General features: G+C 39.2%; 1 protein-coding gene across 1 annotated transcript in view; it reads left to right on the top strand.

The window, feature by feature from the left end:
• Nucleotides 1–15,862, top strand: part of tspan15 (tetraspanin 15) — a 49,307-nt gene extending 33,445 nt beyond the window's left edge. Inside the window, exons 5-8 of the mRNA XM_035793293.2 lie at nucleotides 5,830–5,946; nucleotides 9,459–9,509; nucleotides 9,744–9,860; nucleotides 14,480–15,862. Coding sequence (XP_035649186.1) covers nucleotides 5,830–5,946; nucleotides 9,459–9,509; nucleotides 9,744–9,860; nucleotides 14,480–14,653 — 459 coding nt within the window. The 3' untranslated portion in view covers nucleotides 14,654–15,862. The remainder of the gene's footprint in view (nucleotides 1–5,829; nucleotides 5,947–9,458; nucleotides 9,510–9,743; nucleotides 9,861–14,479) is intronic.
• The last annotated feature ends 208 nt before the right edge of the window (nucleotides 15,863–16,070 follow it).

The following is a 16,070-nucleotide window of genomic DNA, read 5'->3' as shown; positions in this document are numbered from 1 at the left end:
ACAGATGGCCTGACATTCTCCTGTAGAATTCTCTAATACAGAACAGAATTCATGGTTCCTTCTATTAAGGTAATTCGCCAGGTCCTGAGGCAGCAAATCATTCCCAAACCATCACACTACCACAACTATGCTTGATCGTTGGTACGAGGTTCTTACTGTGGAATGCAGTTTGGTTTTCACCATGCATAAATGGGACCCATGTCATCCAAAAATGTATACTTTTGACTCTTTCCATAGAACATTCTTCCAAGACTCTCGATGAACATCAAGGTGCTTTTTGGTAAACTTTAATCACCTTTTTGGATGACAGGAAGTGTTTGGTTGCTGTCATTGCAGCTAAAGGTGGCACAACCAGTTATTGACTGTAAGGGGGCAATTACTTTTTCACACAAATTGGGTGTTGCATAACTTTTTGTTTATTCAATCATTTTTTAATATTTTTTAATATTTGTAATATCAGGTTCTCTCTATTTAGTATTAGGTTTTGGTTGAAGATATTACAACATTCAGTATCAAAAATATGCAAAAATAGAGAAAATCAGTAAGGTGGCACATACTTTTTCACAACACTGTATATGCCAAACAAGTATTGTGCTTCATTTCAAGCATTTATACTCACCACAAGCAACAAAGCTGTTTGTAGAATGGAAAATGTTTCAATAAATAACTAAATTTGGACTCTGAATGTTGGAGGACAGCTTTGTCTGTCTTGCATAATAGAACGTTAATGTGTCATACCGTTTCCATTCTCTCTAACTGTGTGATGTGTTTTGACATTCTCCTAAAGCAGGTAGAACAGGAGCTTTGAAAATCCCCACTGAGGAAGTAGATCAATACAACTGCATCAAGAGAGTGCTGCTGTCCCCCCTTTTTTTAAACTTAGAAAAAAAAAAACTTTCTAAACTCACTATTGAATATGATTTTGTGTGTAACCACAACTGTGTGCTGTAGGTCTTACCTAGTATTAGACCTAGCCTAAGGTACGTTGACAGGGTTTTCATAGATACTTTTTCTTAAGTGCTACCTTATGGTCAGATGTTGAACTGTGTCAGATTAGACTGTATTTTTAAAAGGAAGTAGGTGTATTTCTGTTTACTTTTAACTCAGATGTTTCGCCAGCCAAGTTGAAGACTGGCTCTCGAAGTGGTCACTCAGTGGTCATTCACTCAACTTTTTAGGAATATGTGACATTCTGCCACTAGATTGAGACATCATCTGTAAATGTATTCGTATAAAAACGTGCACCTTTCATATTCGCATGAAGTGAACGTTTTACCAGCCACATGCAATACATTTGTGAATGTTCATTGCCTGTCTTTACACTTTTTAAGCAAAGGTCTCTGCTAAAGAATAATTATAGCAGGATATTTTCATAGCACTCAAATGGATGCACACATCTCAAGCCTCTGATTTCTGGCTTGTATATTTGGCTTCTAGGTTTTGTGTGTTTTTAAAACTGACATTTAACACAGGCCAGTATTTGTTTGATGGTCTCTAGAGTAGGCCTAGTGTTGCTTTGGCTTGGTTAGTTCTTACTCTGATAAATCTGAACTGGACTACTTGGTCTCTGTGGTGAACCATGAATTGGTACAAAGTGCTTGTATGAGCTGCTGGAGGAAAGGTTACTTGCTAATCTCCCTAAGCACACACAAGATCTCTCTCCCTCATGTTCTTGTAACTCAATAATGTCAGTGCCACTGCAACTCAGTCGTTATATACTGAACAAAAATATGAATGCAACATGTAAAGTGTCCCATGTTTCATGAGCTGAAATAAAAGATCTCAAATGTTCCATCCGCACAAAAATCTTATTTCTCTCAATTTTTGGGCAGAAATATGTTTAAATCCCGGTTGGTGAGCATTTGTATTTTGCCGAGATGATCCATCCACCTGACAGGTGTGACATATTAAGAAGCTGATTAAACCACATGATCATTACACAGGTGCACCTTGTGCATGGTACAATAAAAGGCCACTCTAAAATGTGCAGTTTTGTCAAACACAATGCCACAGATGTCTCAAGTTTTGAGGGAGTGTACAATTCACATGCTGACTTCAGGAATGTCCAGCAGAGCTGTTGTCATAGAATTCTATGTAATTTATAATTTCTCTACCATAAGCCGCCTCCAACGTCGTTTTAGAGAGTTTGTCAGTATGTCCAACCAGCCTCACAACCACAGACCACATGTATCCATGCCAGCCCTGGACCTCAACATCTGGCTTCTTCACCTGCGGGATCGTCTGAGACCAGACACCCAGACTGCTGGAGAAATAGGAGTATTTCTGTATTTAATTAAACCCTTTTGTGGGGAAGAAAATATTCTGATTGGTTGGGCCTGGCTCCCCAGTGGGTGGACCTGGCTCTCAAGTGGGTGGGCCTATGCCCACCCATGGCTGTGCCCCTGCCCAGTCATGAAATCCATAGATTAGGGCCTAATGAATTTATTTAAATTCACTGATTTCCATAAATGAACTGTAACTCAGTAAAGTCTTTGAAATTGTTGTGGTTTTATATTTTTGTTCAGTGTATATATCATCACATCAATGTTTTGTGAGTTTTCTTCAGGAATACATTTAATGGGTAAAGATACCTGATTTATCCCAAAAAATTACTTTTTAATTTTTAAAAAATCGTGTTAATTTATCCTATTACTGAAACTTTACATGATTCTAAATACCAAATTATTTTTTACAACCATAATGCTATAGCTCCTGAAATAGTGTACTTAAAAATTTCAGAGAATCCTATCCAGGTATTTGGAGTAAATACTAGCAATGGCTCTTGGCATTTTAAGAGCCTTTTCAGATCTTTGCTTTGAAGACAAAGCAGGTTCACTGTATAGCTCTGCTCCTTTGAATTATAGCCTTGCAAAATACTTCCTTTAAACCTAAATTGTGTTTTACGCTAATACAAAAGCTCAACATGTAAACAACATTGCTGTACCAGAACAGAAGAGTTAGAAAATGTATTTGAAGCTCAAACGATCCACAATTTTATGAACTTTATGAACCCTTTATATCAAATCAAATCAAATCAAATTTTTCAAATCAAATCAAATCAAATTTATTTATATAGCCCTTCGTACATCAGCTGATATCTCAAAGTGCTGTACAGAAACCCAGCCTAAAACCCCAAACAGCAAACAATGCAGGTGTAAAAGCACAGTGGCTAGGAAAAACTCCCTAGAAAGGCCAAAACCTAGGAAGAAACCTAGAGAGGAACCGGGCTATGTGGGGTGGCCAGTCCTCTTCTGGCTGTGCCGGGTAGAGATTATAACAGAACATGACCAAGATGTTCAAATGTTCATAAATGACCAGCATGGTCGAATAATAATAAGGCAGAACAGTTGAAACTGGAGCAGCAGCACAGTCAGGTGGACTGGGGACAGCAAGGAGCCTTCATGTCAGGTAGTCCTGGGGCACGGTCCTAGGGCTCAGGTCAGTTGAAACTGGAGCAGGAGCATGGCCAGGTGGACTGGGGACAGCAAGGAGTCCTCATGTCAGGTAGTCCTGGGACATGGTCCTAGGGCTCAGGTCCTCCGAGAGAGAGAAAGAAAGAGAGAAGGAGAGAATTAGAGAACGCACACTTAGATTCACACAGGACACCGAATAGGACAGGAGAAGTACTCCAGATATAACAAACTGACCCTAGCCCCCCGACACATAAACTACTGCAGCATAAATACTGGAGGCTGAGACAGGAGGGGTCAGGAGACACTGTGGCCCCATCCGAGGACACCCCGGACAGGGCCAAACAGGAAGGATATAACCCCACCCACTTTGCCAAAGCACATCCCCCACACCACTAGAGGGATATCTTCAACCACCAACTTACCATCCTGAGACAAGGCCGAGTATAGCCCACAAAGATCTCCGCCACGGTACAACCCAAGGGGGGCAACCCAGACAGGCCGACCACAACAGTGAATCAACCCACCCAGGTGATGCACCCCCCCAGGGACGGCACGAGAGAGCCCCAGCAAGCCAGTGACTCAGCCCCGTAACAGGGTTAGAGGCAGAGAATCCCAGTGGAAAGAGGGGAACCGGCCAGGCAGAGACAGCAAGGGCGGTTCGTTGCTCCAGAGCCTTTCCGTTCACCTTCCCACTCCTGGGCCAGACTACACTCAATCATATGACCCACTGAAGAGATGAGTCTTCAGTAAAGACTTAAAGGTTGAGACCGAGTTTGCGTCTCTGACATGGGTAGGCAGACCGTTCCATAAAAATGGAGCTCTATAGGAGAAAGCCCTGCCTCCAGCTGTTTGCTTAGAAATTCTAGGGACAATTAGGAGGCCTGCGTCTTGTGACCGTAGCGTACGTGTAGGTATGTACGGCAGGACCAAATCAGAGAGGTAGGTAGGAGCAAGCCCATGTAATGCTTTGTAGGTTAGCAGTAAAACCTTGAAATCAGCCCTTGCTTTGACAGGAAGCCAGTGTAGAGAGGCTAGCACTGGAGTAATATGATCAAATTTTTTGGTTCTAGTCAGGATTCTAGCAGCCGTATTTAGCACTAACTGAAGTTTATTTAGTGCTTTATCCGGGTAGCCGGAAAATAGAGCATTGCAGTAGTCTAACCTAGAAGTGACAAAAGCATGGATTAATTTTTCTGCATCATTTTTGACAGAAAGTTTCTGATTTTTGCAATGTTACGTAGATGGAAAAAAAGCTGTCCTCGAAATGGTCTTGATATGTTCTTCAAAAGAGAGATCAGGGTCCAGAGTAACGCCGAGGTCCTTCACAGTTTTATTTGAGACGACTGTACAACCATTAAGATTAATTGTCAGATTCAACAGAAGATCTCTTTGTTTCTTGGGACCTAGAACAAGCATCTCTGTTTTGTCCGAGTTTAATAGTAGAAAGTTTGCAGCCATCCACTTCCTTATGTCTGAAACACATGCTTCTAGCGAGGGCAATTTTGGGGCTTCACCATGTTTCATTGAAATGTACAGCTGTGTGTCATCCGCATAGCAGTGAAAGTTTACATTATGTTTTCGAATAACATCCCCAAGAGGTAAAATATATAGTGAAAACAATAGTGGTCCTAAAACAGAACCTTGAGGAACACCGAAATGTACAGTTGATTTGTCAGAGGACAAACCATTCACAGAGACAAACTGATATCTTTCCGACAGATAAGACCTAAATCAGGCCAGAACATGTCCGTGTAGACCAATTTGGGTTTCCAATCTCTCAAAAGAATGTGGTGATCGATGGTATCAAAAGCAGCACTAAGGTCTAGGAGCACGAGGACAGATGCAGAGCCTCGGTCCGATGCCATTAAAATGTCATTTACCACCTTCACAAGTGCCGTCTCAGTGCTATGATGGGGTCTAAAACCAGACTGAAGCATTTCGTATACATTGTTTGTCTTCAGGAAGGCAGTTAGTTGCTGCGCAACAGCCTTCTCTAAAATCTTTGAGAGGAATGGAAGATTCGATATAGGCCGATAGTTTTTTATATTTTCTGGGTCAAGGTTTGGCTTTTTCAAGAGAGGCTTTATTACTGCCACTTTTAGTGAGTTAAGGCATTCATAGTCTATGCTTGACAAATCATGTAAGCAAATGGTATGCTAGAGGTTGACAAAGGGGTTATGCCACATTGTGTGCCTGATTTAAGGACTTGTTAAAAAGCTTGTATAGGATGAATTGCTTAAAACAATGTGTATCTCTGTAGGCATAAAGGGTTTATGACAGCTTAAGTAAGCCTTTAAAGTTGTGTGTTTTTTAAAGAGGAACCAAGGTTTTTCATAATGTTGAATATCATTCTATTTGATTTATTAATACAACTATGTTTGTCTGTCTGTGCTTTATCGCTGTCTGTTCTTTACAGTTCAAGTGTTGTGGAGGGCAGGAGTACAAAGACTGGGAAGTGAACATGTACCATAACTGTACAGCTCCTGGACCACTGGCATGTGGCGTTCCTTACACCTGCTGCCTCGAAAACAAGGTCTGTGCTGCTCTTCCATTGAGAGCTCATGATGCAATTGAGAATATAATAGATCTTTATTTAAATCAATTTGAACGCATTGTTTGGTGTCACAGTACCCAACCCAACACCCCACACACATATGACAGTCTGGGAGCAGCACAGGGTCAGCTCAGCAGAGCAGGGACCCTGAAGCAGTTTCTTTCAAAATGGCAGTAGGTAGCATATGGGATAATGATGCCAGCAACCCTATGGCTGCAGTTCACTCCAGTCTGCTTTTACGTGTCAGCCCTGTGATTCAAACCGACAACCTTCCTCTTATTGGTCCGAGACTCTAACCTTGAGGCTACCATTGTCTCCAAATGCCACATTGTCTTTTTCTTAGTGTCTTTGTACTAAACAAATCTCGGGCTGGGAAGATCACACATTCAAACTTTTGTCTGGCAAGAAACATGGAAATGTACAACCAATTCTGGTTATTTGCACTCATTATTTAACTGTTTAGCATTGTGGTGTTTCAGCAGAGAATGGTTGATTAGAGACCACTCTTCATGTCCCCTAACATGTTTTCATACTTGTTGAAAATTATGAATCAGTACAGCTCAGATTTGTTCATCTCTAGATGCCTCCTATGCCATATTTGTTCCCCTCCGTGTTGTTCTGATCTCTAAATATAACAGTAGGGTCGTTCTTGAATTACGGTCGCATTTGGGCATCGCATTATGGGGAAAATGAACAAAACATTTTTTCTTCCCATTCTAAATCAATTAATATGAATTGAATTACCTTTTTTCAAATAGTTTTTGATAACAAATTATATAACATTGTGACACCAGTAGGAGTAGAAACACCAATAACATAGGTATTTGAAGATTTTGATGTTACAGCCTGAATTTGAAATGGATTACATATAGATTTGTCAAAATTGTCAAAATTGAATTATGTTTTTAGACATTTACAAATGTTCAAATGTCTTGAATCAATAATTATTCAACCTCTTATGGCAAGCCTAAATACGTTCAGGAGTATCAATGTTCTTAAGTCAAATAATAAGTTGCATGGTGTTTAAAACGTTTTTTTTTTCATATCTGTGCTCCACACTGACACTATGACTATGATTGTTTTTGAAAGAAAAGCCTTTTTTTCCCCATTTTAAAATAACATCAAATTGATCCAAAATACAGTGTAGACATTGTTAATGTTGTAAATGACTATTGTAACTAGAAACTTCTGATTTTTAATGGAATATCTACGTAGGTGTACAGAGGCCTATTATCAACAACCATCACTCCTGTGTTCCAAGTGTATCAATTTAAAAGGCTAATTGGGTTCGATTACAGGCTCAAAATGGCCAGAAACAAAGAACATTCTTCTGAAACTCGTCAGTCTATTCTTGTTCTGAGAAATTGCCAAGAAACTGAAGATCTTGTACAATGCTGTGTACTACTCCCTTAACAGAACAGCGCAAACTGGCCCTAACCAGAATATAAAGAAGAGTGGGAGGCCCCGGTGCACTACTGAGCATGAGGACGAGTACATTCGTGTCCAGTTTGAGAAACAGATGCCTCACAAGTCCTCAACTGGCAGCGTCATTAAATAGTACCCGCAAAACACCAGTCTCAACTTCAACGGTGAAGAGGCGACTCTGGGATGCTCTTCCGGGATGATGTAGCGTGCCCGGGGAAGTCAGATCAGGTGTCCACAGCTGCAGTCGGAATAGCAGCACAGGATCATCAACTCAAACAGGTGGACTTGGGACAGGAACGGCAAGGAATCATCAGCTCAGGTTTTATTCAGGCAAGGTCCAAGGGCTCCAGCCCTCCGAGAGGGGAGACAGGGACCCCATGCTTTGTGAGTTCTTTCTGTGAATGTGATCCCCTTTCTCTGAGAGCACAGCTGGTCAGACAGGATGTCACTCAGCAGAACTGACAACCACTTTGTGTTCTTAAAAAGTACAAAGATAACATCCTCCAGGCAGCTGGGGATGGGGTCTCGTGCTGTCATGCCACTGTAGGAGGATCTGGCTCTGAATCCTATTATACTATCCTGATTTTAAATGGCAAGGTAAAAAAGTATCTTTGTCTATTTATTAATCTTATTATGGGCATGCAAACCTTTTGTCTGTCTCAAAGATTACGTTTTAACCTGATTGGTAAAAATAGCAAGTCAAAATGAGAGATGCATGTTGTCTTTCAAGCTCATGATTTTCAACATATAGTTGCTGGGATTTGAGATATAGAAGCAGATAACCTTCAGGGATCCCCATGGCTGAATGTATTATCTTATCTCTAAACTCCAGATATTGACACCTCACAAGGCTTCATATGCGGTGAAACAAAAAAAATGCATTGTTTGTTCCGAATTAAAATTCCAGTCTCTGAAGTGAAGAAAAAGCTGGAACAATCTGGAACATGTCGGTCTTAACTCTTTTTGTTTAAAACAATTTAGTTCTATTGATATTTAAAGTGCCTCTACTCTGCAACGTTCCTGAGGTTCCGTTTTTTTTATGCATGTCAAAATGCCCATGGTCTTATGGCCATATCACATGTTCTCCCCTATGGTAGTAACTCATTATTGAACAAAAAGATTGAAAGACTTCTCATTTTGTTTTCTGAACATGCACAGTTGCTCAGGGATATTTATGTCAAAGTACACTGAATAATGTATACCTTCTATCATTCAAGTGGAATTAATTCAAGTAAAATAGAATGGACAACTTCTTACAGCATCATTTTGTCTATGAAAAGAGAGTTATTTGTCTGTTTGGTTTAGAAGTTGTAGAACTTTTTACCAGTTTTTCACAAAGTACTCCATTTCTGCTGTGAACCACCCAAGCTGAAGTGAGTAGATTTCCCTGGTGTGGGTCATTCATGTTGTGTGTTTTCCCTCAGTTATCACTGTCTACTGTTTGCTCCTTAATAAGTAATGCACATCCTGGGGGGCAAAGCTAGGATTTTAGCTATGTTTGTCAACTTGTTCCAATAAGACTTGGAGCATTTGGTCACATTACTTAGTAATATTTTCATTGAAGTCTTAGCTAATGTTTCACATTTTAACATATTTATTGGTTGCTCTTTTGAACATGATCTTAGGCTGGATATTAGCCTACATATCCATTCCCTAATGTTGGGACTGATTTGATCTCTCTCACTCATCACAATCACTAGCCAAGGGCCAAGCTTCTAAAATAGTTCAACTAGACCAGGGTTGCCCAACCTTTTTGACATGAGATCTAATATTTCCACAACCAGTTTAGACGATACCAATCACAGGGTTCCCACGTTTATACATTTTATTAACTTTTCCACAACTTTTCATGCCTACAGAAATGCATGTACTTTCAAAACAAGCTATTTTGTTTTTCTATTGTAGAAAAGCAGGTGGACATTGTAGAGAAGATTCCTCATTTATGATTCATTATTTGAATAATCCTCAAGGGATGTATCCTAACATCAAATATGCTTGTGTAACTTGCTAGTGATGTGCTCAAATCTGTTATCACTTTTACTTAGTATTATGTTCTTACTTTTCAGCCTAATGAAGTTACCAACACACTATGTGGATATAAGGTCCTTGACAAAGAGGTAAGACTATCTGAACAAAATCTTGTCTCTGTCTCTCACGGTCTCAATTTCAAATTGTGAAAGTCTAAATGGAAAATTGATGTTTACTGATGTCATACAGAGGGACAGTGCATTCATTTTCTCATTCATTTGTTTATTTGTTATCACATATGTATGAAAGATCATATCACACACATCAGTCATACAGATTTGCACAAAGGCCTGCCATTTTAAATGTATATCCCTCTTGCTTAGAGGCTGGACTTGCAGAACGTCATCTACATCAGAGGTTGTACTGATGCAGTCTTCATCTGGTTCATGGATAACTATAAGATAATGGCTGGCTTGCTGCTTGGCATCTTATTCCCCCAGGTAAGAGTTAACCACCATGCCATTTCAGACTGACATCCGATGTCCACCAACAATACACAAGTAATGATTCACACAGAAATATTATGGGCACAGCTCTTTGGTTAATGGCTGTAGCAGGAGACAGGTACTGGTTTCCACATGATGGTTTAAAAACTGCTTTTGGGGGGGGGGAATAGAAAATATGCTGTTATATTGTGAGCTATTTCCTTTTTTCCCCTTGTTAAATCTTTTTTTTATTTTTATGTAGCTTCTAAAATTGTCTCATATTTTAGCTAGAGAGGGTGATGCAGCTTCCCAGTCACAGCTTGCAGTGGAAGCCCCTACATATGTTTGCTTATCACTTTATAATGTCTGCCTCTCAAAACTAATCATTGATTGACACATTGGACACTTTCCATTGGCTTCAAATTCTATGTCCATCTTATCAAGCACAGCGGGAAAACAGGACAGATATGCCAAATTGAATTTACACCTTCAAATTCTGTGAGTAGTTTCTCAGATCTTATGAGCTTTTTTGGAGATATTTGGCACAAATGAATGTTTAATCGTCACCACAATATGTCAACTGGAACTTTAATCCACTATCAATCTGCAGTAGGAAAATCAAAATCCATTTTTAGGGTATGAGTAATGTTATTGTAAATTGCATTACTGTGAGCCAAGTCCCCATCTGCTGCCTAACTACTCTTTATATTTTAGAAGGGTTTATGTTGTTTATATGCAACACAAACCTACAGGTACACAAGAGCACCATGAAATGTCTAGGCCCATGTCCCCATGAATGGGGTCTCCACAAACGCGGAAAACATTGCCCTTAAAAGGTGTATAGCTGACCAAAGAGCGACTGGATTGAATCCTGGACCTACAGTACCAGTCAAAAGTTTGGACACACCTACTCATTCCAGGGTTTTTCTTTATTTTTACTGTTTTCTACATTGAAGAATAATAGTGAAGACATCAGAACTATGAAATGACACATATGGAATTATGATAAATAAATATAAACCCTTGAATTAGTAGGTGTCCAAACTTTTGACTGGTACTGTAGATCCATTCAGAATATGAGTGTGTTTGGCATGCTTTATGGGCCTCCCAGTTATAAATTCTTCTCCACTGCAAAGATGAGGCATTTTGGTTTATGTGACACATCACCCCATTCGCAGACTTTCCCTATGGAGACAGCACTTTGATATATGTTGTTTACCTGGTTCTGCTATAGATGGGCCAAGACAGAGCAGTATTTGCACAGCAGTGAGTCTAGATTAGTGCATTACTTACAGCTGATAACTAATCATGAGGCCATTTTGGAGTAAGGGAGGTTGGAGGACATAAGCAAGAACCCTCTCAATAACGGACTTGGGCTGAACACATTCAGGAAATGTATTGTGTTGTCCATGTAGGTTCACTGTTGAAGCCTCTTTGTTGAAGTGTGACCTTGAGTAAAGTAACCTAAAGGACTTTGTTGTTTGTAACGTCCATGCTCCTCTACCATAACTGGGATTAATTAGGTACTATAAATCCGGAAAGTTTTTTTTTTTTTTTTGCAGTTGGTGAAGGTGTTCCATAATGGTCCCAGGAGCCTTGGTTCATTACATGCTCCATATAGTTTCCTGTTAATTAGCTATGTTCAATTATAAACATTATTACCACTTGTATCTTATAGAAAAAAAGTTATGCTTATAAGACTGAAGTCTACTGTGAAGGGCCAATGATGTCACATGTTAACTATGTGTCCAAATGCAATCTGTTTCTCTGAAAACAATGAATACAAATAACATAAGTTTATCGAGCAAGATTTTGAAGACTTTTAAAGACCCCTTTCAATCAAATGATTGTAATTCTAGGCTATTTTGACATAGTCACACCACACAAAATTACCAAGTCAATAGATTTTTCTCCCATAATAGTTTGACAGACACAGACGAATCACCTACCCTTCAATAATTTGTCCACCTATTGACTACTGATTACATACCTTGCCAAATTAGATGTTTTACAATTATATATTCAGAAAGTAGGACTTTCCTTTTAATTATCTTCTCTTTGCTTTTATTCTTTATTTATTCTATATACACTGTGTACAAAACATGAGGAACACCTTCCTAATATTGAGTTGCACCCCCTTTTGCCCTCAGAACAGCCTCAATTCGTCCAGGCATGGGCTCTACAAGGTGTCGAAAGCGTTCCATAGGGATGCTTGCCCATGTTAACTCCAATGCTTCCGACAGTTGTCAAGATGGCTGGATGTCCTTTGGTTGGTGGACCATTCTTGATACACATGGGAAACTGTTGAGCATGAAAAACCCAGCAGCTTTGCAGTTCTTGACACTCAAACCGGTGCGCCTGGCACCGACTACTATACCCCGTTCAAAGGCACTTAAATATTTTGTCTTTCCCATTCAACCTCTGAATGGTACATATACACAATCCAAGTCCCATTTGTCTCAAAGCTTAAAAATACTTCTTTAACCGGTCTCCTCTGATTTGAAGTGGATTTAACAGGTGACCTCAAGGGATCATGGCTTTTACTTGGATTCACTTGGTCGGTCAGTCTGTCATGGAAAGAGCAGGTGTTCCTAATTTTTTTTGTACACTCGATGTACTGTTTGTGGTGCCCAATTTGTCCAATAATATGGAGCATTGGAGGGAACACAACTTGGAGGGTATTGACTTTGACAGATTTTGTGCTTCTGTGTTTCATAGTATGTGGCTAAAGTAGAACAAAAGGATTGTCGTCTGACTGGCATTTTATATATATAATTTAGACCATTGTCTACTCCCTCTCTATTGATTTCTTGATCCCTCTGTATTGATCTCTCACCTGAAGCTATGTGAAGGCAAAAGTGAGTTGTAGAAAGGACATGGGTCACAAAGGTTCTCCCATGGGTTATTGATTTGAGGGTATTAATGCTTATTTGTTGTTTAGATTAATCATTCGATGTGTAATCTAGTTATTTGAAGAAACATCCCACGTAGCTTGTATAACTCCTGACTCTGTCTAACAAAATGAGGCCGACTTTCATTTGAAACAGGCCATCGAGACAAGGTAGAAGAAGTGGTCAGTAGTTCTTTGATTTGATTTAAGTCTTAGATTTGATTAACCATCAGTTCAGTGACTTTCGAGTAGACTGTTATGTCTGAGTTTCAGACCACTCAGTCAACGAGTTATGGAACTAAAATGTCACTTCATAGCTGACTTGACTTGCCGTCTACAGCACTTGAATACTTTTAACATGCCATATACCCACATGGATACTTTTAACATGCCATATACCCACATGGATACTTTTAACATGCCATATACCCACATGGATACTTTTAACATGCCATATACCCACAAGGATAATTTTAACATGCCATATACCCACATGGATACTTTTAACATGCCATATACCCACATGGATACTTTTAACATGCCATATACCCACATGGATACTTTTAACATGCCATATACCCACAAGGATAATTTTAACATGCCATATACCCACATGGATACTTTTAACATGCCATATACCCACATGGATACTTTTAACATGCCATATACCCACAAGGATAATTTTAACATGCCATATACCCACATGGATACTTTTAACATGCCATATACCCACATGGATACTTTTAACATGCCATATACCCACATGGATACTTTTAACATGCCATATACCCACATGGATACTTTTAACATGCCATATACCTACATGGATAATTTTAACATGCCATATACCCACATGGATAATTTTAACATGCCATATACCCACATGGATACTTTTAACATGCCATATACCCACAATGATACTTTTAACATGCCATATACCCACAATTATACTTTTAACATGCCATATACCCACATGGATAATTTTAACATGCCATATACCCACATGGATACTTTTAACATGCCATATACCCACATGGATACTTTTAACATGCCATATACCCACATGGATACTTTTAACATGCCATATACCCACATGGATACTTTTAACATGCCATATACCCACATGGATACTTTTAACATGCCATATACCCACATGGATACTTTTAACATGCCATATACCCACATGGATACTTTTAACATGCCATATACCCACAATGATACTTTTAACATGCCATATACCCACAATGATACTTTTAACATGCCATATACCCACAATGATACTTTTTAACATGCCATATACCCACATGGATACTTTTTAACATGCCATATACCCACATGGATACTTTTAACATGCCATATACCCACATGGATACTTTTACATTTAGGGCTGTTGACGGTAAGAGCACATAGCTTGAGCTTTAGAATCAGCAAAAGTTACGGCTTCCTGTTTATTCAATTGCAGTTCTTGTCTGTTTCAGGTTTGTGCTGTTGTTTGAGAAGGCATGCTTCAGACTTTTCTTTTAAATGTTTTGGAAAAGTGTTTTATATCAAGGACCGAATGTAATGACGTGACATTATTTATTGAAAGCCCCCCTTAGAAAAAAGGCAGTGGTCAGTAATGGACTGCAGATACAAAGTGCCCCAATATGTGATCTGCTTACAATACATTGAACTAGTTGCCACCAAGCCCATAGTTTAAGACCATATGTCCCATCCATAACACTGAATCTCCTTGTGTTTGCAGTTCTTCGGCGTGATCGTTAGCTGGCTCTACATCACGCGGGTGGAGGATGCCATTGCTGAATTTGGTCACTACCAGGATGGACTGTTGGACACAGTGGACAGGAGTGGCTTCAGGGCAACCAAGAAGCAGGGTAGAATGGCCAAATGTTGCATTTGCATGCCAGAGATCGACTGAGCGTGCCTCCTTTTTATCTAATAAGCCTAAAACACTGCTGTGCCTGTGCGAGCTCAGAGAGAGAATACAGCCATGCACTGCCTGCCTCAGCCTTCCAACATACTGGAGCTATCAGCTCTGATTTTACGACGCTGTTCAGATGCTTTTTAATTGGTTTAATTCAGGGTTTTCTTTTTTTTCAGGGTTTAAATTATGAAGGTTTTAGTAGGATGGAAAGGTATGAAATGTGTATGGCCTTTTATTAATAGCCTTTTTTTTTCTCATTGGTGAAAATTTATTTTTTATTAATTCACAGCAAAACATTGAACGCTTTTGAATGTTAATTTATGGAGATTGTAGCTCTAGCCAGTCCTGTAAAGTATATTTTTAGCTTTTCAAAGGGATATATTTTCTATGGGGAAGTTTATGGAGGTTATTTTACCTTAATCCAATTGTTTATTTTCAGAATCATTGGCAATGTCATGGGTTCAACACATTAATGGTTTTGTGAGTACAAATGTAATTTAGTAAGTTTAGTCAGTCACTCAATGTGGCTTGATTTGAGGAGCTAGGAATAACAAAGTTGTTAATCATGTATAACATGCACATGCCCACATGTTATTAGGATGTTGTACTGCGTAATGGTTTGAAATCTACATGTATGACTTTGCTCAGTCAGTGATATTTACCTCCAATATGTCCAATAAGCTGTGTTCAAGATGGATGAGTTCTTATGCTCTCATGATTACTCATACTCTTCCCAGAACAGCATTCTGTGAATGGTCTTCCTGCCAATTATTGTTATCACTGTTAAAAGCATGTTATCGTATGGGATTGCATGCCTAGCTTTAACGGCTAACATACTTATTCCGACCAGAAGTTCCATCAGCAGCCTGTGTCCATGGCAATGAACTAAATTGTTGTTCTCCTGAGACAGAACGATATTTAAATCCACCCACACACAATAGAAAGGGTAACTTTTTTTTAAATCGTATCTTCAAACTCATTTCAGCTCAAAATACATCAAATTAATTCAAGTCAAATCTACTGGTTGTTTATTTGACCAACTTTTAAGGTGCTGTCTTTTTGTCAATCTTTTGGTCTTTTTCAAAATGAAACTATTTGTACTTTTTAAGCTTTTTTTTTTTTAATGTGTGTGAGCTCACTAATACTTTTGAACATTTTATATAGTGAGTGATCTGGTGAATGAATAAATCATGTTTGCAGTCATGTTATGCAGCCTTTGTAGTGTAGTTGCTCTTCCTGTCCTGCTGTTTTTTTATGTGCATGCAGAGGGTGTCCGGCTGTGACGATGTAAATATTTTACTGTTTCATGGAGCCTAGTTCACCCAAAATACCCCATTTGTGTAATTGTTATTCTTCAGCTTTCTCTCTGTCCCATTACAAACCCATTAGTCATCATGAACATACTTTACGT

This window comes from Oncorhynchus keta, chromosome 2 (genome assembly GCF_023373465.1).
Source record: "Oncorhynchus keta strain PuntledgeMale-10-30-2019 chromosome 2, Oket_V2, whole genome shotgun sequence".
Classification (NCBI taxonomy): Eukaryota; Metazoa; Chordata; class Actinopteri; order Salmoniformes; family Salmonidae; genus Oncorhynchus; species Oncorhynchus keta.
Note: the sequence above shows the minus strand (reverse complement) of the source record. Positions and strands in the feature narration are given on the sequence as shown.